Raw genomic sequence first — 27,890 nt, 5'->3', positions numbered from 1 at the left:
AAACAGTAATAACTGACAGGAGAGAGAAATGACCTTCTGTTGATAGCCTTTGCTGTCATTAGAACAAGGAACGCCTTTGCCATCTAGAGCTAGAAAGACATTCTTTTGCTCCAGCAGAGTGGATTGGCCCATCTTCTCTGTTCTGTTAACAGCATTACTCGTAATGCCTGCAGCCCAGAACTGGGGCTCTGCTGTGCCCTGAGTGTTACACAAGGTCACTATTGTTCTCTCTTGCAAGAGTAACAGAAGTGAGTTCTAGGTGGAAGATCACTGCCCCTCAACCAGTAACAAACCTGTATGCTGTGGTGCAATAAGCAAATTTGTATTTTCTGCCTTGTGTACTCAGTCAGCCTTCCCAAGAATTCAGTAGAGTCATGCAGGCAACTTGGCTGTTCAGGGTGGAAGTCTTTGGGCCAGACTAGGATCTTTTCTTTTGAATTTAAGTCAGAGCAACCTATTCATCAGTAGTGTAACAATGTTTTTGCTCTACTAAATCTGTTTGGTCAAATGCTATGAGATCAAGTAGCAATGTAGACATCACATCTCTGTTAGCTTTGAAAGGCTGTGTCATCTCCAGGATTCACATACACAATAGCTGATTTCTCTCCTGATACAATTCAGTACATTAATTCCAGTATCTTTCTTTCAATGGCTTTTCACCAAAGAATTATTTTGTTTATCCCACGTACTCAAATATTTAGTGAAAGCAGTGACTGTTCCTTCAATTGCTACTTGACTGGCATTTCACTGTGGGTGGTTTTTGTACTATCTGCAGATCTCTCCCGGAGGCAGTTCATGCATCAAGTCCTACAATCAGCCAAATTTGGTCACAATGCTAATGAGGCTCTGCAGCAGTTCTTCAGAACTGTGCCTCCTCTTCGCATATCTAATTTGTATGAGTCATGAGTCCTTTGAAGATCACTAGTTCAGCATCTTTGTGTAATTGCATTTGTGTATATCTTGGATATATTACATCATGTATTGTGCTGTTTTTACATCAGTATGAAAGGCTATATAAACTTTATATGGAATTACACAAGTATTAATGAGAAACCATGCTAACATTTTTAGAATGTGAAGTAATTTTCAGGATGAGGCCCCCCTAAGAGCTCTAAAATAGAAAGCATTTCAGTACACGAGACATACCCACAAAATTACTGCCTTATGACATAGTATTAAAATGTCACAACAACCCCCAGTGCACCTTTTTTTTTTTTATTTGGGGGGTGGGATGGGTTTTTTTGTTGTTTATTTCTAACACCTGCTACACTAACTGCAGGCTATTTCTCCTTACAGGTAGGACAGGCAGCTCTTCATAAAAATTGTTAATTGCATAGTACAATTTTAGTTTATGGGCTAACAACTCTGAGTACTGGGCAGGTAGAATCTTTTGTCCGCTAGAAAAATAAGTTAACAGAAAGATGCCTTAGATCAGGTAATTGTCAAAGGGAGGCGAAAGGGAATCTGTATCTGAGCGTTAACGTGCAAAATTAAAACATAGCAAGTACAATAACAGATACAGGTCAAGCCCCGCTTACATACCAAATCCCTGTAGTTCTGGGGATATTAGTAAATGAAGCAGGATTCTTACCCCACTGCTGTTTTATCTGTTTGTTAATAACAAACGTAAGTAGAGTTTTATTACACCCAAAATACTTTTTGCTCTGTTTCTGGCAAAATCCCGTTTTAGCAGTTCCAGTCCTTAAGAGCAATGAAGCGCTGCTAGATCACTTAAATGCATGACTTTTTTTGTAATCATTTCTCTGTGATCTGCTATCTCCTGTGCTGCTGCTGGCGCCTGAGACCAGTTAGCAAATAGTCTCGCTTTTGATCTTGTAGAGACAGTCGAATTGTTGCAGATGTCAGCTGCTGAACTTCACCTCAACTTCTGTGGACACTTCCTGGTTCTGTTGAATCTAATGATTAAGATTATTCACAGAATAATCACAAATTACTCAAAGAAACCGTTCTTCAAATAATTCCTGGTCCACAATCAATGTGCACCAGTATCTCTATTTGACAGTTGAAGCTGAAGTTGTTTTCCTGCATAGGTATGTGCACACTACATTTCCATTCCTGAAGGAATGAGCAACTCCTAGCAGATATATTCACATATGTTAGCAATTACACATATAAAAACTGCTTTAGCTGGAATGTCCTCATATTCACTTGAAAGCTGTTCTTTGCGTGAGTCTTTTTTCAGGAAACTCATTCACTGGAACATTTGTGGAGAATGCCCAGAGAAGCAGTATGATCTTAGTTAAAACTCGATTGGTGTAAAAATGTAAAAGAACATTCACTGCAAAATTACACCGCAGTCCTCTACCTCAGGGTCTTGTTTTCCCTTTACCAAGAAACTTGTCAGCAAAACATAGCTCAAAAAATTCTCAGTGAAAACTAACGACAAGCAATAAAGTGCCTAATGAAATAAATGGAAGTTTTGCGAGAGCCAGTAATAAAGAAGGGACAGGTCCTGTATTTTGGGGAGTTGCAGTAGGGAGCATACCAACTGAAAATAGGAAATACAGCCACTTGACCTGAAATGGAAGCAACAGTCAGAGTTCAGAAATACAGGCGTTTCCCACAGTATTTTGAGGTGATGCAAAAAAAGAAGTTACAAAATGTAGGTCTTCTTGTTTGTTTTAAACAAAGGCAAGCAACAATGACAAGATGTTGGTTTTTTGTTTTAAAGGGTCATAGGATCATTGCAAAACTCTCCGGAGTTTTCTGAAGCCTTTTCATGCACCAAGACAAACTACATGGATCCTGCTAAGAAGTGCCGCGTTTGGTGACGGAACTGTAAACGTTGCATCTCGAGAAGCTTTCCAGAAAAAGAGAAATTTTGAAGTAATTTTGAGCAGGGGAGGAGAGAAGAAAATTGAGGGAAATATGCTAGAGTAATCACTGTAATTCTTGGTAAACAGGCAAAAATAAAAAAATCACACATCAAAACATCAAATGAAGGACAAATGCCAATGCAGCAATTAGCTGCTCTAGCTGATCGGCTGCTTTGCCTATCACTGAACCCTGTAGAATCTAAATCACTTGGCAGCGTACAGTAACATTTCACTTGTAGTTAATCCTGTTCCCCACTGCCCAGTGGCTTTTTGGATTTTTTTTTTTAAATGTCGAAGTATAACACATTATCTCCTACTGGTCGGTGAATGCATATTTCTGATCAAGCGGAGGAAGGAAATATTAAGTAACACACAGTTTTAGGCATCATAACATGATAATGAGACAACAGTTTATATCCTCAGTGTCAGACTTTGTACCCTCTGCTGTTATGATAAATCTGTTCTACCAAATGTTCTCATTTTTACTTGAAACCATTTATACAAGAGGAGTCCAAAGACCTGCTGTAATTAAGTAACTTCTCACTAATTATTCCAGTGTGTATTATCTGAAGTCACTATTTACAACAGTTTATTTTCTGCTTTCCAGCCAAACTGAAACTGTAGGTAATTTATTAATTTTTGAACATATAATCTGTAAGATTGTGAGCAAAGACCCTTTCACAGTTTTCTAAGCTTTTTCTTGCTTTCTCTAAAGTTGGTCTTTTTTAAAGTTTCTAGTAATGTATAAATCACAGTTTTTATATTTAAATCTGAGCTACACTTTTGACTTGAAGTATTGTAATATATTTTATCAGTGGCTGCATAGAACTGGGAAATTTGAGTAAAGCATGGTATTAGGCAATAAGACAAAGTCTACAAAACTGAGCTCTCCAATGGAGTATACCAATATTCGAGTTTTCAGGCTGACTTTCTCAGTGTTTAGGGTCTGATCCTGCACATAATTTGTACATGTTCTGATCGATGTCAGTCCTCACATCAGCAAAGCTGCACAGCTGATTGCAAGAATGGAGCTTTAAGTAAGAAGGTAAAAGGCTTTAAATCTGCAATGATATGTATTAAACATCCTCATGCAGATTGCAAAGGAACTTACTGCTTTGTATATCAAAGCTAACAGATTTCCAAAAATAAGTACCAGATACCTCAGATGACTGCTACAATAGGTATATTTAAAAACCTATGTTCCTTTTAGCTTTCTGAGTTTGTCATCTGATAAAAACATTTTGATAATAAACTGAAATTATGAGCCAAATGCAATGTGTGTTCTTTCTATGAAATACAAAAGTACAAAAAAAAATTCTCTGCAAATAAATTTCTGTACTCGCCCCAAGCACCACACTTCAACATCTATAACAACTGACAAAAGGAGAATTCAAATAATTTTGTTCTAGTTTAAAAGCAGATCTCAGTAGGTTATTTAGTATCCAGGGAAATCGCACCAAAATTGCCTGCAGAAAACTTCCTCTTCCAAGACTTTTCCCCAACAGTATGTTAAAGAGAGCAGAGAATAGATTCCTTTTCATGAATTCCTAGCTGGAAGAGTCATGCTTAATGCAAGAGCAAATAGCAAAGGCATCCCGTAGCAGCCAGTACGGCTCCATTGCTGCTGGAGGCATGGTAGCTGTACCTCAGTTTCTATGCAGCAACGGAACGATCTTTGCTTGTGGTGCGCCGGGCAGATCAAGTGGCCAAAGGCAGCCACAAAGCACATTCCTGCAGACCCTTCTGAAGGCACATGATGTCCAGGGCACAGAGAGGACCTGTAGGGGCCTCGCACCCACACCATTCTTCGTCTAGTCACTACTGCCTGCAAGTCACTCCTGACCACAAAAGGGAAGCAAAGAGTGAAAAACAGTAGAAGTTAGAGAAAAGTGGTAGGAAAAAACCAGAGCTGTGTTAACAGGGTTTTTACCTGTCTGCTGGGCCCCTTTCTTCACTCCTCTCCACGTATTTGTCACAGAGCTTTCTATAGTCTTCATCACTAACCTGATGCATCCAAATGAAACTCAATCCTTTACAAATTCAGGCCCATAAAACTATGAGACAGGAAGTACCATTATCCTCATTTTACAGCTAGACATGGTAACACTCATCAAGGATAGAAAAGAAATTCAGAAGGTAACTAAATAAACCAGTGGATCACTAAATACAGAATAAATAATATTGAATGTAACAATCAATAAATACAGAATCACTAATAATTAGTGAATAGAATAGCAAAAAAAACCCCCATGAGTAAGTCAATACAGGTAGATTAGTTGTAATGTCTGTTCAATAGTGTATCAGCAAGCTTTTCTGATATACCTCATGTTTCATGTGCCTGCTAGACAGACAAAAAACTAGAAGAGCGTATTGATTGTTGGAGATACAGATTCCTCCCTGTGATTTTCAACAGCAGGCATACTACGCAGTGAAGGTTTTTTTCACTTCTGAGCAACCTATACACAAATAAAAATAGTTGCATCTTGATTCACGCTAGCTCCTGGTGGAGCAGGGAAGGTGAATTCATATGTACTACCAAGGATTCGGTCATTTCTTTCACAGTGACAGTAAGAAATAAAGCTACCCTTGTGGAAAGTACCCAGCAACACTCTGGCCAGAGCAGCAACAAATACTCTTTAAGGAAACAAAACGTAAACACATTTGACAGCTGGCTTTAGACATGTCATCAAACTCAGCTTTTACATTCATGAATTGTAAGACTTCCCAAACCCCCCGTTTCATCGCTGCTTCCCCCTCCCATCTATTTTATTACAGACCATCCAGCTGTAACAATGAGCTAGGAGTTTGGAAAGAAGTGTGTGAAATGTAAACCAAACATAATGCATATGACCAGAAGAACGGCAAAGTTTCACTAGTCATTGCTGACTGCACAAAGGGCCAGAAATAGCCTCCTTTCATTACATGAAATCATGAAATCAAGTGAACGGACATCTAGAAAACAACCTGCAAACGCTCCATGATTTGATGTGAGTGAGAAAGGTTTAAAGAAAAAGGACCGGGTCAATGTAGGAACCTAAATAGTCAAACTGTTTGTAAAAGTCATGTTTACATATGCCCGTGCATCTACATCGCTTCCAAAAACATCCCCCTGAGAGACCCCTCCTTCCTTCCTTCCTTTCTTCCTTCACACAACTATGCGGGCTACACTAACCACAGGCTCAAGCCTGCAGGTGCAAATGGGGCTGCTCATTTCCTTATTCCCCCTTTGGAGTAGGTGGGAACAAAATGAAGGGTTGGCTTTACTCCTGGCTAAAGCAGCTGAATCAGAACTGTGTGGGTAGCTGTGACTACTGAAATAAGCCCTAGGAGGAAGTGGCTACACTCCAGAACTGAGAGAAAACAGAGAAATCATGGGCAGTACAGATCTGAATCTCAATGTCTCCTGATACCAATCCTGGGGCTAGGCACAACGTACACCACCTCGCATCAATTTAGTCTTCTCCAAAAGTCACTTGGCACATCAGCTAAGTGCACGAAAGCCTTGTATTAGCATTAACAGAAAACTAAAATGTAAAATACGTGTCTTAGAAACCAAACTTCAACCGGTGGCAATTATGATTTCCTCACTCATGCAAAAGTGAAATTCAGGTCTTCATAAAAGAAACATAGCACGAATCATTCAGATGTGAGATGATACCTGACATTAAAGAAGCAGTGACAATCAGAATATACCTTTCATCACAGCTTGCAAGCTCATTAGTGCCAGTGAAGATTTTCCTTCTCAGAGTCTTAATATGTCAGGAAAGTATTTATAGACATGCCATGGAAAGCATTTACCAAAGGCCTCAAAAACAACAAACAAGACTGAAGGCCATGTCACTCAGTGCAGCACTCATATTTTACTGCTTCTTCAGTTCCACATTTAAATGCTCTAAGATTTCACAGTAGGAGTTCCAGTTGTGTGCAAATGCACTGGTCCTTTCTAGCATTCCCATGAGCTTGGCATGAAGCACCTGTAAATTCAGTAAATTGCCAGATTTACTGCCAAAAGTTATAAAAACAGTAAACGTGGTATCACTAACACAAACATTGTGTTGCTGAAGTGTTTGCATTTTCTGTAATTTTACCTGCCTTGGCTACATTGCCTAAGAAAATGTTTCTGTTTTACTGAAAAGATGCTTAGAATCAAGTTGGCATGAACACCAGAGATACGAAGAATTTGTGACAATATGTAGGAAAAAAAATTAACTAGTGCCCTATGAAGTGTGCATCAGTGCATATTTGTTAATGTTCAAAACCAGAAAGAGACAAATAAAGCAAAAAAGAGAACAAAACCTGTCAGTATTACCTCAATGGAAGGCAAGGAATTTCTGGAAGAGGAGAGTATTCCATACCTAAAAGAAAGAAAAACATGTTAATACCTGATGAGAATTTAAATTGATCTTGATTTGTGGATGAATATGAGCTATCTCCTCCTTGTTAGATTCCTCTAATTCCCTCACCCTTGATAGTTTTATGCTTGGTTTTTGTTTTCCAGCTACTTAAGTCACCTTCCTTCTGTATTCTAGAGAAATCAGTTCCTTGCAAATAACCACACAATCACATAGTCCATCTGCAGTGGTTTTCCTCATTTCCTGCCCATTTAAGCTCCAACTTCTCCCTCCACTGTATTTTCCCTTAAATACATTCATACAAATTTTGGCACTCTTTTCTTTGGTACACAAAGCAGTTTTGGAGCCTGCTGCTGTGTAGGTCTACTCTTATCCAACATCTTATGAGTTATAATACAGCAGGAACATCTGTTCCTACCTGTCTACTACTGGCAGATTGACCTGCAGTTACCAATATCTAAGCACTAGTCAACCAACAGCCAAGGTACCACGGTACAACGCTCCTTGTGTAAACAGTTAATACTGCCCAAATATTGGTTACATCTATCAATCACCTTCATTTCCTAACCATCAGAGAAAAAAAGGAATGAAACAAAATATGTAAATTAATTATATAAAATAACTGCTGCTCACTTGCAAGCTGGCTTCGCAGAGCCATTTCCAGTATTTGTCTGCATAAAGGCTGCTGCAGGTCCAGCAGGATTTACACTCGTCGGTCTCGGGGCTAGAAGAGGTGGCCCAAGGAGTATTACAGTCCCTTTCCCCGAAAGCTTGGTCAGGCTGCTGTTGTTAAATCCTGCCTACCCTCCTAAAAGCTCTGAAGTTCCGTGGAGAGCATCAAAACGTGAAGGGAAAAGCTGGAGGGAGCATGATCTCTTTCTCATGATACATTTCACATTTTTTCACTTCGGCTGAAATGTCAGTTCAGCTTTTTGCTTTATCACAGTATCCTTGTTAACACCAATGAAATGTACAGAAAAAAAAACATTTGCAGGTATGAAAAAATGCTGTTATTTAACAGCTTTCTCTGATCTACTTCAGTGTAAGAAAGGACAGAGTTAAACTCAAAAATAAGTTTAATAAACAGTGAGACTGACATACAGCAGGATCCAATGGGCAAACAGCTGCATTTGTTTCTACTTCTGGGGAAAAAAAACCACTCAATTTTATGTAAAAAAAATCATAAACAACTTACAGTGTCACTGTCCACTTCCATAAAATCTAAGAGTCAGTCACTATAGTGCTACAGATGTCTTTTGATTGTTCCAGTTGACTGAACTTGACTTTCCATAGCAGCAGGCTGACAAAACTTCAGGGACTATATAAAATACACATAAATACTGACATTGGTCAATTAACTGACAATGCATTAACAAAACAGCTACCAAACACACATAATACATAACCATCACTAAATAATTCCTCTAAGTACTGCTGAGATGCTGTGATTCACAGTCAAACAGCTTCACTTCTGCCGCCCAGGGACTCAGGGCCACACACTCACTAACGCCAACAGCAGATCTCCTACGAGGCTGTGCAGGCAGGACCACACCACCCCGAGAGGTGCTGGGCGACTCTCAAGCCACTGACCAACGTCTGGACTCAGAGCCCATAGGAAAGCTCCAACGGTAAAGATGCTGCTGATAATGACCCTTAGGGACTTTTTCTTCTGGACAAGTGACTCCTTAACTACTATTTCTTAACCGGCTGTTACTTATTTTCCTACTTATGCTACATTTACTTTTTTTTTTCCTTTTTGAACGTATCAGTTTTAGATATTGAATCATGGACCTTTAAATTAACTCCAAAATATAAAAGACCTGAGTTTTCTCAATCTTTTGTAACACCCAGTGGAAAATCACAATACAGCAAGAAATAAATAAGATATGGCACATATTGTGTCCAGAGGAACCATAATGGATTCACACATCTTCTATAACATTTTTAGGAGAGCTTTTTACCCAAATGGCTAATGAGTAATAATTGCCCAAGAAAGGATTTTCCCCAACATCATGCTTAATCACAAAGAAAAATGTCAGCAGACTTAAGAGGAAAACTGAAGTGATTCAACCCCACATCCTACAGGCTGTGTTGGAACTGAAGTCGGAGATACTCTGGCACTCAGTCCTGTCCCTTGATCATTCAGAGCAGGCTGTGCGCTGCACTTCATGCCCTGCCTGCACCCCAAGGTTTCCTTCCAATGCAAAACAAGGCATGAAGGCAGCAACACGCAGTTGGAGCCCATCCCTGGTACCTTAGTTCCTTTCCTCAAAGAGCATTACTGGTTAACTGTGGTCAGTAAAGTATTTTGTTCCTTCCAGACTCTAGCACCACCACATCCTAAACTAGGTCACAGTTTAAGTGAGGACACATTCCAATTTGAAGGCTACCATACCCTCGTTTCAATTCTCACAGGGATGGAGTGTCTTGATGTTAGTCCTTTACCTAAAAAATCACCCTTCATTCATGGCGAATTCAGATGAAAGCAAGCTGATAACCAAAAAAGCCCAGGACATAGGATGAGAGGTTTATCAGACACAGATGTCCAGAAATGAAACTAACTAAGGCTATACTGTCATGGAACTGAGATTAACTTTTTTTCCCCACTGCATAGTTCAGCTACTGACCCAGAGGATGCTTCAGTCTTCCCAGCACAACAGCAACTTTTGCACTGCCGGACTGCTCTCCCAGGAAAAGCCTAGCACTGGGGAGCTCTTTCTCTGGGATTTATTCAAAGTCCAAATTCCTTGCTCTTCTTTCCCCCATCTCCCGGACTTCTTACTTTTTAACTCAACACAGGGAAAGTTTTGATGTTACTGTAATATATCATGGTGTTTGTTAATTTTCCTTTGGATATGCCCCAGTGCTTTTCTTACTTGACCAGCTGCTGACAGACTGCTAAGTACAGTATTCATTTTCTTAGCTCAACCATCAAGGAATTCTTACTCCACAACAAGGCAAAAATCTTTCCAGCTGCTCTGGGATGTGTTCTCTCCAAGTGAAGCCCCTCCATACACCGATCATTGTTACTTTACATCCACACAGAAACGGACAATTGTATTTCACACAGACATGCACATGAGCTCAGTGCATGTGGCTAATTACTGGTGTTTCACTAAAATCAGCGAGTCATTTTATTCTTCTGTCACACTTACGGGTCTTACTGACTTTGTGAGAAAGGCAACAAAGATGACTGCTACAGGAACACAGCCCACTTACAGCATCTACAGTACTAAAGAAGTACAGAAAAATAATTTAAAAAAAGATTTTTAAAATAAATTCTGAAGCTGTAATATTCATAGAAGAAGATTACATTAAGTATCTCAAAAGTTATCTGAGAATTAAATCCTCCCACTAACCCAAAAAAAAGTCCAAAAATGATTTTATCAGGAAACACTAGAATAAATTATCCTCCAGAAGAATCAAAGATGCACATATTGAGTCAGTCACACTGTGAGTGAGCATAGCAAAATTTGGAATTACTTTATATAATACAACCAACTTTACACTACTGGAGCAATGTTCCACAGAACAGAAAGCAGTCAGTTCAGAAAACAAATGAAAGTGGCAACAATGATCATTAAAAAAAAATATATATATATAAATATATAAATATATATATATACACACACACTGAGTTTTGACAGCAGGCAGATTTTTCCCAATTTATTCAGATTCCACACATCTCAATGTCTCTTTTGGTCTGCATTAACTCAAGCTGTTCTCGTCACATCACACATTGAGATACCAGAGCCAAATATGGGAGGAAGCAATGGTGGTGACTCAAGAGAGAAAAAAAAATTTTCCTCATAAAATCAGTGTTTAATAGAAGTGAGTCCTAATGAGCTCAGACCAGCCTCTCAGACTAAGTAATGGACAGAAGGCTGGATCTGTGCTCTGGAGTCCTACTCACCTCCTCTTTTATGAAATTATATTCATTCCCTCATGCAGGCTCAGCTGGCTGTTCTGTTCCCTGGGACTCTGCTGTGTAATGACAGATGTTTAGTACCCTTCATGCCAAACGTGATTACCTCTGGTAAGGAAACTGTTTCCTGTATCCAGGAAAGCAATATGTGCACTGACTTCCAGACAATGCAACCCCCTTAAAGCCTTTACAGGTACCATCCAAAATCTTATGAACATAGCAGAATCTATCAATCATACATCTGGGACAAAATTTCTCATGCTGACTCTATTCAGTCTTCCCATTCACAGCTTCTGTTTCACACTGATCTCCTGGCGACAACACTACTACCATTCAGTATGTTCTCCACTGTTCATGCAGACCCTTATGTAGCACTTAGATATTATACTAATGGGAACAACAGAAAACAAGAAAATAGTTTGGAATAATCCTTTGTGAGATTACACATTTAAGGCTACTAAGTAGACCATTTTATTGTTCTAAGGCTTCCTTCCTTATATGGGGTTTTTCTGATGAAGTTTTAAAATTGAGAAGACCGATGTATTTCCACTTGATTGCTACCAAATGCCCCATATCTATTCCAAGTCTTGTACCTCAACCACGATAAACCAGCAGAATACTAAAAGAGAATAAGCTTGCTGTTGTTCTCCTCACTACAAAAGCGGACATGCAATACAGCATCCACTTTCATTTAGTTATATACAAGCATTGCTATATATATTCATGTTGGAGAAGACATGGCCAAAGGCGCAAGTATGGTGCACACAGAAAATTGTATGATATGGTTTCTGGTGGACCTTAGAAGTCAGAATTCGATCCAGAGTTGAACCAGGTCCTGAGAAAGATCCTCCCTCCTGCACAGGTCACCTTCGGGTACTTACACAGTGCTTCAAAAATATGTTTGTCAATTATATTCTTCATCTAGAATTGTTTAGATATTCTGGTACTGTTTCAGTTAGAGCCTTGAACATAAGGACTGACACTGGCAACTTGATTTAGTATTTTGAGAGAAGCTAATGTAGGAGCAGAAGACAGTTGTCCTGCTGGTGTTGAGACCTCCTACACTAGGCTGGACTTTCTCATGGACTGGACTTCATGCCCACAAGAATTACATGCCTGTAGTCCAGATACGAGGCGATGAAGTGCGGCAAAGAAGTCATTCATCACCATGATGAGGTATGGTAACCTAGACAAAATGGATGGCAGAAAGCATAACTCAAAACTGCTGTTATGGAAGAGCTTGTGTCAGTCAGGAAGCCGGCAGTAACTCCCAGGCTCTCCCTAAATAAACCAGTTGCCCGGTACATCTTCAACCAGATGCAACCACAGAAGGCTACGCACTCACCAAAATGTTTTCACCTGCTTACAGGAAACACTTCCTACCTCTGTTGAGGACAGCTTTACATGACTGGACTCAGTAAACCCGGCTGTCTTTGTTAGCCTTACATTCCTAATTCTGGTTACCTGTTGTTCGCCAGGAGGGGATCTCATCCAAGTACTGAGCTTCTCTGGTGACCTTCTCCCTTCTTTACCACCCAGAATAAGATACTTATACAGAGCACTAGTAGCTACCATTTGGTTATTAAATCAATAAGCTATTAGATCAGTTTTAAATAGCTCAGCTTGAGGCACATAATATTGGCAGAGTAACTCTTCATCCTGTTAAGACTATATCATCTCCAATGACCACAGCTACCTTGATATACAAGGAGGTTACAATCATTAATTAAATCATACAACTTCATAAGTAACAACAGAAAAGGCTGTCATAGGCGTGAACCCTATTTGCCCTCTAGCCTGTCATTACACCTCAACTCATAAATCACTGGCACTGAAACGGTCACTGACAACATAGTCAGTGCATAGCACCAGGCTCAAGAAGCTGCGATCTCGAGGGCCTCGTAGCACTGCTGCTGTGAAAATGTTAAACGCTGATGCATTCTAATCAACATGCTGTGACTGCAAACAGGTACACGCTGACCCCTCTGCAAATGACTGAGGAGCCGCAACCCTCTTTCTAGACAAAGGGAACAGACTAAGCACTTTGGAGAGATGGCTGGAGATGAAGGATGGGCCCCATCCCTCAGAGGGATCCTTCATTCTGCTCTCCAGTAAGTGCTACTTGCTCACCACACCCAAAACCCACGTGACTGTTAAGAGCAAGAGACCGCTGTCAAGTCTGACCCGCTGAGAGCAGCAATATGAAGCACCCAGTTTGGGGTATGCCCATGCAGCTGCTCACAGAGATCAGCCTCTTTGACCTGGATCAATGTGAGGATGGATTCATCTCCAGCTCCTACAGCTGGTGAAGCACAATAATGCCCTGCAAATCAACTGACTAAACAGACCGCTGATTCCCCAGGGTCAGTTTCTTAAATGTCAGTAAACAAAAACTGCAACAAACAAAATGCAATCTTTCTACATAACTTGCAGTGTGTGCTTTGAACAGAAACATCAAGCCTCTCACGAAAAGGGAAAAACTTAGAAGTCCTCCATTTTCACACAGGAACCAATGTTCTCTGCAGCTTTGTACAAGAAAAGTATTTTTAAAAGCAAATGTAATTAATCATGTGCTACTAACCCTAGTAAAGGAACAAGGCTGCAAAGCCTCCACTCCGCTCTCAGATGTGAGCCAGGAATGGGTCTGCAAACTTAGGATCCGAGTTAGGCCTGGATTTCTACACACAGTAAGAAATACCATTATGGTTGTACTTAGAAGTATTTGAGTTTCATGCCCCACAGGTCTGATGCACTCCTGTTGCAAGACAGGGTTAAGGAGTCAGCCAACTGCATCCAGCATTAGCACAAAACCAGCGTTGCTCCTACCTGTGGTGGCCCCATCTCTGCCACAGGTTAGAGGTAAAACAAGGCTTTGGGCAGTCTGAGCCAGCGCATCGTGGCCTCACCCACCACGGCCCCAGGGTGGGGTCAGGGCTGATGCATGGGCCAGCCCTTGCTGAAACACATCCCAGAGGTGGCTTCAAGGCAAGCCTGGGTGGGCTCCTGCTCCGGGGCGAGGTGCTGCAGCATCCTGGGCTGCTCCTGCAATGCCTGGGCTGCCGCGGAGGGAGACAGGGAAGGCAGGCAGGTGGCAATCCCTACCTCAGCCCCGCCATGCCATCAACCTCACCCATGGAACCCTTCCCCAGCCAGCCCCATTCGCACCAGGGGCCACAGGACACCCCCGCCAGGCCCTGCCCCTCAGTAGCTCCGCCTCCTTCCAGAAGGTTCCCCCGGCCCTGCCCCTCAGTGCCCCTCCACAGCTCCACCGCCTTCCAGAAGGTTCCTGGGTGCCACAGCCTGCCTCATTTCCTGGGAGAGAGTCCCCTCCAGGCTGTCTCTGTGTAGGGCAGGGAGGGCCTCCTGGCCCAGCCCCAGCAGCGCGGCCACCATGCTGGGTTGAGCAGGCGGCCGTTCAGCAGCAGGGCACAGAGGGAGCCTGTTCAGAGTGTGAGCACGGAGGGCTGTGCACACCCACCGGGATTGCGGTTGGGCAGACCTGGGGAGCCTCCTGGGAGATCCCGGCCTCGGGACTGCCGTATCAGAGAGGAGCGGGCAGAACTGACTGTTTTTCACTTTCCACTTTAATCAAGAGAAGATTAAGAGCGAGGAAGCATCCTCCATTAACCCTGCTGGGGAAAGGGGTCTGTCTTTACTAATGGGGTTAGGCCAGGGCCCACAGTTACTGATACAGTTAAAGCCAGGTATGAAAAGCACAGCTAAGCTAGGCCTGGAGCCAGCAGGGGTAAGAGCAAGGAGCTGGCGGGGAGCAGGTTGGTGTACTGGTGTTAGCCTTTGGGGCAGAAGAGGCACAAGAGTTAGGCAAAGTGCCCTGGAGCCACTGTCTTCGGTTTAGGGCTGGAGCAGGAAGGTCTCCTTAAGATAAACTCTGGTCTACAGGCAGGCTTTCTCACAACGGCTCCGCTCCGCTCTGGACGCAGTGGAGGGGAACACAGTTATGCTCTTGTGTATACTAATACCCTTAAATTGGATTACAAGCATTAAAAGAATATAAAAAAGAGACTGGAACAGTTGCCAGGAAGCCACATGCAGCATCCCAGGACAGATAGAGACTCATCCCTAATAAATTTATTCAAATAGCTGTTCAGTGGGTAACAGGGAAAGCCAAGCAGAGGCCGTGGTACAAACTTGGCAACCATTCTCTGGAGCAATAGGAACCCAAATGTTCCCACTTAGCTTTTGTAAATAAAAAGATGAATAATTAATTAATCAGTAAAAATAATCTTAGATCACAGAAAACATCATCCCATCTGGAAGGAAACAATAGAAAAGAAAAGGGGGCTTGAAAAAGGTGCCCACTCTAAACATGTGCAGGCCACCTTTGCTCATCGAGATCTGGGTCTCAGGTGATGCAATACAGCTCTTTAGACCTCAATGGCATTATACTGTAGCAAAGCCAGAGTCCTCTCCAGTGTCATAACAATGCAAATGTTCTATTTACCGGCACGGTGACAGAAAAACTGAAGCTATCGCCATGCTTTAATAGCAATGCACCTGAATTTTGGAAGAAATCTGAATGTGTATGTTTTCTTCTTCTCCGAAATCACTAGCATCTCTCCATGTGAGAGAAAAAACTTAGCACCCAAACACTCATTTTATTTTCCAAGAAGAAAACAACCCAAACCTTTTGTTACCCAATACACCCCGCAAGTGTGGGAAGCTTCAGCAGTGCATTGTATAGTTTCATTATGAAAAGACACCCAAGTGGGTTGCCCTGAAGGTGGTTACAAAAGGCCACTTTGCAGAGTGGTCAACGGACTTTAAACAACGTGTGGGATGCATATTTTCTTGGAATAATCCTCTTTTTATTATTGTAGAAAACTGGCAAGAACTTCTTTTCCTTTGAATATAGCAAGTCAGCTTGACAATATTGAAGCCAACCTCAAAAGTTATTTTGTTTTGCTCCACCAAATCAGATCTTTCTGCTCTCAAAAATCAGGTAAAGCTAAAACATATTGGAATGTTTATATTTTAGCTCTGTAACATTTTAATTTGAAACATTCGATGCCAAATTAAATGAAAAAGCTGCTTGGGTCAACTGGATCTTTCAGAACTATTTTCATCAGTGCCTGCTGAATAAACTGAAATGTAAAAATATATATGTGTTCACTATGAAGTCACTCTGTGCCTCCTTGTCCTGGCAGCAGCCATGGCCGGGCAGCTCACATCCCCACCCATGCGGTGCCGTCCGCCGGGCGCGCTGCAGCTGCATGGGTCAGAGCCCAGATCAATGCTGCGAGGCAGCTGCGGGAGAGGTGCTGCTGGCGTAAAGCAAACTAGATACAGCTGACAAGTTGTGCAGGGTAAGAAACTCCGTATTTGCTTTGTCTGCTCGCAAAAGAAAGAATGAGCTCGTAAGAGAAGACATAGACTGGGACTTCGTATAATGGCAATCACTTAATTTCTCAGCACAGGGTTTTCTGGGAGATTTTAAAAAACACCAGATAATTGAACTACATGTGCACATACCTCTGTCTTCAAGAGTCTCCCTATTGTCTAGAGTTTGGAGAGTCAGAGCTAGTATCAGTCTGGATGGTCTGTCTTAGAAAATGAGGCATTGGTCCTTAAAATGAGATAAGGTATCTGCTTAAGTGTATGCTTAAACTAGCCTCTTAACTTGCATAGTCTACGTGTACAAGTGAGTTAGAATGGATGTTCTCATCTGGAAGTGACTAGAAGACAGTTGGTGTTGCTGGAGGTCCTCTCATGGAAGCCGCAGCTGCCACAGATCGGGAATCTTCAGCTCTCCAAGACACTGCATGGTTTATCCCCTCTTTCAGGACATTTGATGAAACAGGATTGTCCCTTTGCCCTCGGTTCATTCACAGGTGAAGTAACTTGTTGTTAAGACAATTCCCAAAACTGAATGTCACACTTCAGTGCTTCTGGTAATAGCTGCTGGAGTTGTAAAGGCAGTTTCATGGTTGCACTATGGCCAAATATATTTCTTCTCTTCCTAAAGGATAACAGACACTGACCACAGATGGAGGCAGGACATCTGATTGATGAGCCTTCCTCACATTCTCAAAATTATACAAATTGCGTGAGCAGGAGTCAAAAAATAGTTTCTTTATCTAACCCCATCAAGGGTCATTAAGATTTTTTTTACATTCCCTTACACCTATGTCTTGCTAGGATCTTCAAGACATGCCTCCCACAATCAGTTCTTTACTTTAACTGGGGATTGAATTATTAATGTTTTAGTCTTCTGAGAACTGCAACTTTTTAGTATAAAAATCTTTGAGCTCAAAAGCTCAAAGTTGTCTGTGAAAATGCAGTGGCTCAGATTATCTGATGATCACTTCTGGTTTAAATGACCAGGTCACTGGAAGGTCTCAAGGCACATCATCTAGCGGGTGAATATAATTATCTCCAATTATAATTAAAAAAGGCAAAACCCCTAGTACAAGATAATCAAGAGGCCACAGTGAGTCTGAGCCACAATTCTAGACACGCTATGCTGTACAACAGACCTCCCAACCTTAAATAAGTCTGATGTTTTCTTTTTGAAGGACATACATGTTTCTGTTTCATAACAATAGATTCCAAGAAATTTTCCCCATAATAAGGCTAAAAATAAGTTCCCAGGCCTCACGAGAAATTAACTCCTGCCTGTTACTAAAAATTTTGAAGTTCTTTAGCTAGTAGCAGCTATTTAAAAAGTTTGATATTCAGCGATATGTCATGTAAGGCCAAGTTTCTAAAGAAAGGCATAAGAGTACCATACCAAGGCTGATTCAGGCAACACTACAATATCTTCAGATGACTGCAAGGCAAGCAGTTTAGAGACGTGCGCACGCCTGCAGGGCTATGACCTTATTGGCATCACGAAGACATGGTGGGGTGGCCTCTATGACTGGAGTGTTGGGTTGGAGGGATACAGGCTCTTTAGGAAGGACAGGCAGGGGAGACGAGGAGGGGGTGTCGCCCTCTATGTCAATGACCAGCTGGAGTGCATGGAGCTCTGCCTGGGGATGGATGAGGAGCCAACCAAGAGCTTGTGGGTCAGGATTAAAGGGAAGGCAGGGACAAGTGACATTACGGTGGGGGTCTGCTACATGCCACCTGACCAGGAAGACCGAGCAGATGAGGCCCTCTATAGACAGATAGGAGCAGCCTCACGCTCACAAGCCCTGGTCCTCATGGGGGACTTCAACCACCTCGACATCTGTTGGAGGGACAACATGGCAGGGCATAAGCAATCTGGGAGGTTCCTGGAATTATGTTATCCTGATGATAACTTCCTTCTCCAAGTGGTAGAGGAGCCAATGAGGAGAGGTGCTATGCTGGACCTTGTTCTCACCAGCAAGGAGGGGCTGGTGGGGAATGAGAAGCTCAAGGGCAGCCTGGGCTGCAGTGACCACGAAATGGTGGAGTTCAAGATCCTTAGGGCACCGAGGAGGGCGCACAGCAAGCTTGCTACCCTGGACTTCAGGAGAGCAGCCTTTGGCCTCTTCAGGGATCTGCTTAGCAGAGTGCCATGGGACAAAGCCCTGGAGGGAAGAGGGGCCCAAGAAAGCTGGGTAATATTCAAGGATCACCTCCTCCAAGCTCAGGAGCGATGCATCCCAACAAAGAGGAAGTCCGGCAAAAACGCCAGGAGGCCTGCATGGATGAACAAGGAGCTCCTGGACAAACTCAAACACAAAAAGGAAGCCTGCAGAGGGTGGAAGCAAGGACAGGTAGCCTGGGAGGAATACAGAGAAATTGTCCGAGCAGCCAGGGACCAGGTTAGGAAAGCTAAAGCCCTAATAGAATTAAATCTGGCCAGGGACATCAAGGGCAACAAGAAAAGATTCTATAGGTACGTCGGGGATAAAAGGAAGACGAGGGAAAATGTGGGCCCTCCCCAGAATGAAACGGGAGACCTGGTTACCCAGGATATGGAGACGGCCGAGGTACTCAATGACTTTTTTGCCTCGGTCTTCACTGGCAAGTGCTCGAGCCTCATCGCCCAAGCCGCAGAAGGCAAAGGCAGGGACTGGGAGGATGAAGAGCCACCCACTGTGGGAGAACATCAGGTTCAAGACCATCTAAGGCACCTGAAGGTGCACAAGTCCATGGGACCTGATGAGATCCATCCGCGGGTCCTGAAGGAACTGGCAGATGAAGTTGCTAAGCCACTATCCATCGTATTTGGGAAGTTGTGGCAGTTCGGTGAAGTTCCCACTGGCTGGAAAAGGGAAAACATAACCCCCATTTTTAAAAAGGGAAAGAAGGAAGACCCGGGGAACTACAGGTCAGTCAGTCTCACCTCTGTGCCTGGCAAGATCATGGACCAGATCCTTCTGGAAGCTATGCTAAGGCACATGGAGGACAGGGAGATGATTCGAGACAGCCAGCATGGCTTCAGCAAGGGCAAGTCCTGCCTGACTAACCTAGTGGCCTTCTGTGATGGAGTGACTACATCAGCGGACATGGGAAGGGCTACAGATGTCGTCTATCTGGACCTCTGTAAGGCCTTTGACACGGTCCCCCACAACATAGAATCATAGAATAGTTTGGGTTGGAAGGGACCTCTAAACGTCATCTAGTCCAAGCCCCCTGCCGTGGGCAGGGACATCTTCAACTAGATCAGGTTGCTCAGAGCCCCGTCCAGCCTGACCTTGAATGTTTCCAGGGATGGGGCATCCACCACCTCTCTGGGCAACCTGTGCCAGTGTTTCACCACCCTCAGAGTAAAAAATTTCTTCCTTATATCTAGTCTACATCTACCCCCCTTTAGTTTAAAGCCATTCCCCCTTGTCCTGTCGCAACAGGCCCTGCTAAAAAGTTTGTCCCCATCTTCCTTATAAGCCCCCTTTAGGTACTGATAGGCTGCAGTAAGGTCTCCCCGAAGCCTTCTCTTCTCTAGGCTGAACAACCCCAACTCTCTCAGCCTTTCTTCATAGCAGAGGTGTTCCATCCCCCTGATCATTTTCGTGGCCCTCCTCTGGACCCGCTCCAACAGGTCCGTGTCTTTCTTATGCTGAGGGCTCCAGAGCTGGACGCAGTACTCCAGGTGGGGTCTCACCAGAGCAGAGTAGAGGGGCAGAATCACCTCCCTCGACCTGCTGGCCACGCTGCTTTTGATGCAGCCCAGGATACGATTGGCCTTCTGGGCTGCGAGCGCACATTGCTGGCTCATGTGCAGCTTTTCATCCACCAGTACCCCCAAGTCCTTCTCGGCAGGGCTGCTCTCAATCCCTTCATCCCCCAGCCTGTATTGATACCAGGGGTTGCCCCGACCCAGGTGCAGGACCTTGCACTTGGCCTTGTTAAACCTCATGAGGTTCACACGGGCCCACTTCTCAAGCTTGTCCAGGTCCCTCTGGATGACATCCCATCATTAGAGCACGAAAACTGGGAACTTCAGAAAATCAGCCCACCCGCTCCTTGGATCAAACTAAAGAAACAGTTCTCTCATGCCTCTTCCTGCTCTTAATGACTCAGGAAACATCTAGGAGGTTTTAAGAACATATGAAATTAAAGCATTAAATATGTGACAGAAGGCTCAGCCCTTTCTGCTACATAGTCCATAGTTAGATGGAGATGACTGACATGCAATGCATTTATTTGAACATTAGCCTCCTTAGTCAGTCTCGTTCCTCTAATAACACTAATGCCTTTCTTCGCACGACTTTACCTACGCACCGTGTACATGATCTGCAGCTCATCTCCCATTCTATGTTATACAGACTTTTCCTAACACTGCAACCAGCATTCAAATGTTTTCCTTGTATGTCAAAAAGCCTAATGTTGGAAGTAATACTTGCCTGTTGTTACCATCAGTGGGTTCTGTCTCTTTTCCCAAGTAACAAGCGATAGGATGAGAGGAAACAGCCTCAAGTTGTGCCAGGGGAGGTTTAGATTGGACATGAGGAAAAATTTCTTTACTGAAAGAGTGGTGAAACATTGGAACAGGCTGCCCAGGGAAGTGGTTGAGTCCCCATCCCTGGAGGTATTTAAAAGACGTGTAGATGAGGCACTTAGGGACACGGTTTAGTGGTGGACTTGGCAGTGCTAGGTTTATGGTTGGACTCGATGATCTTAAAGGTCTTTTCCAACCTAAATGATTCTGTGATTCTCTGCAAACAGTCCCGCAGAATTTCATGGGAGCACTTACAGTCATGGAGGCTCATGCATGAGGAGATGTCAAATAGTTGCCCTCAGGCACCAAGGCAGGATCACCTTTATTCGTGCAGCATGCCCAAGGAATGTTTGTCCATCTGTTCTCAAAGGCCTCCAGTAGTCAACAATAATATTGATTATTATGCCTAAAAACTTCTTCCAGTACTTCTGTGCCTTTACCATAAGAACAGCCTGAATCTCACTTGCTAGTTCTTCATTACTTCTTGCCCTGTGTATCACCAAGAAGAGATGATTCCCTTCCTCTTTCAAAAAGTCCTATACATTTAAGACTTACGTTTTCTTCAGTCTGCTCTTTCCTAGGCTGAACCACTCCAGTGTGCTCATTTCTCACTTGTTAAACATTACAATCTTCAGTTCCCTTTTGTTGCTCTCCCGAGTTCCTTCCCATTGCCTACAACTGGTTCCTGTGGTGCCCAAGCCAGCTGCAGTAGGCTGGGAAGGCCTTACCATTGCTGGTAGAGCAGGGGGGTGATTTCATGCATCTCTCAGGCCATTTTTCTGGTATCCATCCCAAGATGTTTCCCATTCCACATCAACGTTATGACATTGCTGACCTGAATTCAGGTTGTGATACATGGCAATTCCCAGGGCTCTTTTCTGATTGCTACCCAGCCAGCAGTTCCCTGTCCTGTATTTGTGCTTTTTAACAGTTCCTGCAAGGTGTAGAAATGGAATTTTCACCTATTGCACTGCGTTTTTTCCAGACTAGTTACTTAGTTTCATTTTAAATTCTACCTTTGTTCTCTAACATCCCTGGATTGCACTCTGGCTGGTGCCAGCAGAGGAGGGCTGCCGGCATGCCAGAAAAGACGGCTGGAATTCCACATGGTCTCGATCCAGTTCAGTGCCCACCGAGCCCAGCGGCATTTAATTTGACAAGAACTGGATTGGTTGCCAATGGATAAATACAAAATTGGGCCCTGAACATCATGTAAACAGAAGAGACCAGCAGTTAATTTGGTATTTATCTACATACTATTAAATATAAAACAAACGTTTTAGGATTTAGAAGGTCCAAGTCATACATTTTAGGATGCATTTCTTCCAGGTAACTTTCCCTGTCTTTCATTTCCTAAAGGACTTTTTTTGATTTATGTATTAGTATGCTTGCATGACTGCTTTTTTAAAAAAGGAAGATAATGTAGCTTTGGAAAATTTATTTAGACACTAACACTTCAGATCTTGGGACAGGGAAAGTGTACCACCACGATATTTTAAATTTAATAATTTATTTTTTACTACAAAACTTAAAAAATTGTCTTAACTCACTGAAAACTTTCCCAGATACATTGAGATACTTCTTCCCCAGCTCGGCACATCTCACAGATGAACTTAGCTCACTTTTTTGTCCACCACTGTGTCACTAACTCTAGGAATACTGTTTCCAAAACTGCTTAAATTCAAGGTGGCAACAACAACGCAGGCTGCAGAACAGGCAGGTATCTGACCTACCACTGGACTCCAAAAACTACTCGCTCAATTACAAACCATTCGAAAACTGGGAAATTGGTTTGATGATTCTTCTTAATGCCCTAATTAGCATTTCACACCTTTGTTGTGGATAAAAACTGTACACCATGTTTACAGCATTGATATTAAAAATAACTCATTTTATACATATTTTAGTAATTAAAATTTTCAATTTAACTTCCAGGTTCTTCTAATCAACATAATTGTAAATTCTTCTGTCCTGCAAGACAAAAAAAATTAAGTTGAAAAAGGTGGCAGTGCAAACCAAAGAAAACATGGATGGTATATGATACTGTACAAGTCACTTACTTCCATCAAGAGAAGACAATGTAAACCATTAGGGCACAACCCACTATCCAGCCAACTGCAAGGAGTATAGGTACAACGAGACGTGAAAGCGGGACTTGGGCTGAAAGAGAAAAGACGATCTTTTTCAGAAAGGCCACATTACATTGATGCTGAATTCACTAAATTAAACATATCAAAACCACGATTATCACAGAGCAAAAAGATACCTGTGAGCTTGGGCCACATTATCTATGATTGCTATTTTTAGCCTGGAGTCACCATATTTTGGCAGGCCTTCTAATGAGAATACATAGCAAAAGCCCAAAGAGGTTTCCATGCTATGGTCTCTGCAATCAGATATGTACAAGGCTTAGCACTTCCAAAAGCAGCAGGGTACAGGGAGGAGACAAGCACGGGTCTGTCCTTGGTCTCCATAGGTCATCAGGACAACATCTGTACTGGACTTTATTGATAGAAGCTGTCCTGGCAGATTCAGGATTCAATCCCTGACACTTACAGCACCTTCTAGAAGTCTCATTAGGTTGGCAACAGTAAATAAAAAATACAGTGATTATTTAACATTGCACCCATTTAAGATTAATCTGCCTGGGGCTGCAATGAGGGGACGCTGTATGAGTTCCAACACCCCAAAGGGATGTTTGCCAGTGGCTGTGCATCAGGGACTCATAGCTCATCTTTGTGCTTTCTGTGCACGGTGCCCGACTTAGCCCTCTCCTATCCTGTCACTACAGCGATACGGGGTAGTTAAGGTTGATGTAATTATCCACTTCGAGGGTGTTCCCCACCTTCAGGTAAGAAAATAACATAAGAGTTTCCAATGTGAATGTACCACCTGCCTGGCTGAGTTGGGCCAGGCACAAAAATGTGAGATCTTGCCTGTATTGCCCGCGAGTACTAGAACAAGCTAAAAATTTACATGGAGACGTGGAGTCCAATGCAGGCGGTGGTTGTACAAGGAGCATGCAGAAAGCACGACTAGCGCTTTATATAAAGATGTTTCTATACAGCACCAGAATTTCAAAAGACCCTTCTATCAGTTTCCTGCAAATAGCAGAAGCTTGCCAGAAAGCAGCATATCAACCTTTGAGATCATATTACTTACCAATATATTACAACATTTTAAAGCACATCTTTCTGCAGTTAAAAGATTTCCAGGTTTTTGAAGGGATTAATAATGTAAAACTACTCACAACACCTTGCACAGTTTAGATCAAGCAGACAGACTTTGGAAGGATGCTCAATAATTTAAGGTTTTCCACATTGCTCTTTTAAAGCTATGCACAACACAAACATGTCTCACCGTGATATTGCATGGTGTATCTACCGAGAGGGAAAGAGAGAACATATAGATAGAAAATCTGCATGTGCTGCCATAAAAATATAAAACAGATAAGCAACCACACAGCAAAAAGATAAAATTCTGCTCTGAAACTGGGTGTCCTTTTGCCACAGGGGAGTCCCTTACCTGTTTCATTTAAAGACTGTTATTCCTTTGACGCTTTGTAAGGTAAAGCTACTTCTGTTGGGAATCATTTCGCTTTACTTGCCATTTTTTCTGAAGGTCCTATTACAAATAAAGGGCTGGATCCTGCTGGGGTACATGGAAGAGTTTTGACAGAGCTCTGCTGAGTTACCGTTGTATCTACTGAATATGGTGTTTTGTTATATGAGATCCAGTTAAAATGCAGTAAGGTAGGAGAGAGGCAGACAAGTCCTGATGGATCATCAGGAATGCTGTGCCCAGCATTTGTCATGAGGCAGCAAGCAGCTGGCTCCAAGGGATAGAGTTTCATGGGAGCCATTGGGAGTACTTGTGTTTCATAGTTTAAGAACAGAAATGACCATGAGATCATTTGCTCTAATCTCCTATATGTCACAGGACAGATACCCCAAGACTTGAGTTAGAGTAAAGCAACTGCTTGGAAGACTATATTTTATGCCACAAGCAGAAGAGACTGAAGTGCGAGATATGCACAAGGCTTGGGCTTGGCCAGGTGAGACGTCCGAGCAGGTAACCCATTCGCAAGGCCTCAGAAGAAGGTTACAAACTCCAAGGTCCCAATATTTGGTCCAAGGGAAAACTATCCTGAGTCTAAATCTGAGAATCGCTATTACCCTCACCATGTAGCAAGGCTGTGCGCACCAACAGCCAGAAAGAGAGCATCTGCATTGCCTGCTTTCCATTTTCTGCTTTCTGAGGTGGAGATGGGGTCGGGAGGGACTAGCAGCAGAGGAACAGAATAATTCTAAGCAACTGTGTTTTGGAAAGAAAGAAATCTTTACTGACACCTGCAGGTAACCAGCTAAAACCCTAAAACATGAAGTTTCATTATAATCACCATTTAAATGAATGCACACGAAAGCAGAATACTGAGAGAAATGTGGGTTATTGCAGTCACAAGCATTGCTTTCAAACAGACCAAGGAAACAAACCCTGGCTTCTGGGGTTTGAGCCAGAGCCTGCTGAAATCAAAAGACCAATTCTGGATGGCAGCTAGAATAAAGGATTCTTACTGTGACCAGCGTATGTAAGTTGGCGTTCTAGCTACAAATGACTTTCTTTTTTTTCCCCATTACAGTAATTTTTCTCTACTTCAAACATGAATTTATCTCAAAATAAACAGAGAGAGGCTGGTCTGAGCAGCAAACACACAGCACTTTTGCTGTGCTACAGCAGGGTTGCTCTGCATGTAATAAACAGACTCCTGAGCTCTGCGCTTCTGCAGGTCGGAAGGCCTACGAATTGTCCACCACGGGATGCCTAAGTACCGCAGCAAAGCCAAGGATCCCTCAACTACAGGATACAGCAGCACAGGCTTCCAAGCTAAATACAGCCTAAATACACCAATAAACTTCATCTGATTGCTATCTTCTTTTTTTCTGGGGTTTACCTTTTATCCAAAACCATAAGTTAGCTTGGTTTTGCCATCTGAGGTTGGTCAAAACTCCTACCAGCTACCACGAGAAAAATGATGCTTGTGGTCTCACTGAGCTGCCTTCACCCCTGAAATGTCTGGGCCTGACCGCAGGGACAAGGGCGCCCCAAGATACCAGGTGGAAACACTCCCACTTACTTTAAACAGGCAGAGGTTTGGCAGGTAAAGAAGGGAATGTTTCCCTGCCTGAGCCTGTCAAGCTCAAACTCGCAGTCTTATGTTCCCTACTCCAAAATGCCTCAGAATTTCACGTTAAGTTTTCTTTGTATTTTGTCTCATACAGGCTACACATGCACACACACAACCAAACCACTAACCTGTCATTGGGATGGCAGTTTGAACACCACACTGGTCAGCAAACTAGGGGGGAATGTGTGGGCGTGCCCAGAGGGCCACGTCTCCTGCATCTCCCAGCTGCCAGACCCCAACAGACAAGTTTTTCCATGTTCCTTATCCACTGCCAATAGAGGCTGTGGTGCTCCGAAATCTAATTTAACCACAGAACTGATGTGGACAGGCTTTTGTGTTGATGGCATTTGCCAGCTTCATATTTAAAAATCATGCGAACCCTGCAGTTAATTCATTTCAGCAAGCTTGCCCAACCATTTCTCATCTGCTCCCTGGCGTTTCCAGGGAGGCGTTTGTCCCCCTGCGCAGGGCGTGCAGGGGCCGGGCTGGAGGCATGTGTGGGCAGGAGGCAGTCAAGCCCAGCTGCCCGGGCGTTGCGACTCTTGCTGCCACCCCAGGGCTGGTGCTGGTGCCAGCCTGGTCCGTCTGAGTGATTATGGCCACATTGCTTTTTTTTTAAAATTTAAACACAAATAACAATACACATCCTACCAATGCAAAATATGGTTAAGGACTAATTCCTAGTGGAATACCAGTATCAGTATAATTTCTGTGGATATCAATGAAAACTAAAATTAAGAAACAGCATTCAGTATCGTGTTGTATCTGAGTTTAGTAGAATTCCTCTACCCTTCTTAGATACCAGCAGTAATGATGCAAAAAAAGGGAGATAAAAGTATTTTAAAACTTCTAATATAGCTATTCAGATGTATAAAAAGGTTACTTTTACAAGGAAAAGTACTACACCTGAATAACTGTGTACACAGCTAACACCATATTAAAACTTACAGTCATTTCACCATCCAAAGCTCTTACACTGAAGTAAATAGAAAATGACAATGAATATAAAACGCATTTTTATAAAATGCCTTTTTTTCCTTGGAGAAAGCAGAAATGTGCTTATAATGAAAAGGTCGTTATTAAAATTTGATTTTGCTCTGCCACTTGGGCTTTGTGGGGTTAAAATCTAAATTATTATATGTTCACCTAGCATTACACTCAGATTTCAGCTACACAGACAGTATATTTAAAACACTGTCAAACATAACTCATTTTACATAGTTCCTTTTAATTACGTTAGTTAACTTAAAATCACAACTACAAAAAAACTAAAGAAAACAAAACTGGTAGGATTCAAAAATACAAGAGGAACCCAAGCTACTTCAAACTCATTGCTGTTAATAGAATTAGCTTTTAAACTGAGTACGCTTTCTTACTGAAAAGTAAAATATATAGTGTATCATACAAGAATACAAATAGCTGAGTATTTTCACGTTACATTGCTCAGATTTATGAATTTTAAGAATACATTGTTACATTCACATTTAACTGTGCATCCTACCTGGTTCTGCCATTCCTCCCTCTGCCGGTTTTATTGGCAAGTTTTAAGGTTTGCCTCTGCAGTTGTTCTTGTGAGCCTTGGGATGCTTTAAATAGAGCAATATTTGGAATGTGCTGCAGCTGCCTTGCTCACTGATGCCAGTTTTTGGCTATATGCTTTCAATTGTCTAAAAAGGCAGGAGTTCAAGGGATTCAAGGTTACCTCTTCCTCTTCCTGCAA

The 27,890-nt window shown here is 42.6% G+C and overlaps 2 protein-coding genes across 4 annotated transcripts in view; one reads left to right on the top strand and one right to left on the bottom strand.

Annotated features, from left to right (window-relative positions):
* MME (membrane metalloendopeptidase) overlaps positions 1–4,107 on the top strand; it is a 52,123-nt gene extending 48,016 nt beyond the window's left edge. For all 3 annotated transcript variants that reach the window (XM_076341494.1, XM_076341496.1, XM_076341493.1), the window contains exon 23: positions 2,693–4,107. In XM_076341494.1, coding sequence (XP_076197609.1) covers positions 2,693–2,792 — 100 coding nt within the window. In that variant the 3' untranslated portion in view covers positions 2,793–4,107. The remainder of the gene's footprint in view (positions 1–2,692) is intronic.
* An 18,301-nt stretch (positions 4,108–22,408) lies between these two features.
* On the bottom strand, positions 22,409–26,319 carry STRIT1 (small transmembrane regulator of ion transport 1). Its single transcript, XM_076340679.1, has 4 exons — positions 26,299–26,319; positions 24,346–24,365; positions 23,046–23,145; positions 22,409–22,956 (listed from the first exon to the last, which is right to left on the bottom strand). Exons 2-3 carry the CDS (start codon positions 24,356–24,358, stop codon positions 23,051–23,053), a joined length of 108 nt encoding a protein of 35 aa, XP_076196794.1. The 5' UTR covers positions 24,359–24,365; positions 26,299–26,319; the 3' UTR covers positions 22,409–22,956; positions 23,046–23,050.
* Positions 26,320–27,890: the final 1,571 nt, after the last annotated feature.

This window comes from Aptenodytes patagonicus, chromosome 6 (genome assembly GCF_965638725.1).
Source record: "Aptenodytes patagonicus chromosome 6, bAptPat1.pri.cur, whole genome shotgun sequence".
NCBI classification, from domain to species: Eukaryota; Metazoa; Chordata; class Aves; order Sphenisciformes; family Spheniscidae; genus Aptenodytes; species Aptenodytes patagonicus.
This window is presented reverse-complemented; position numbering and strand designations above follow the sequence as displayed.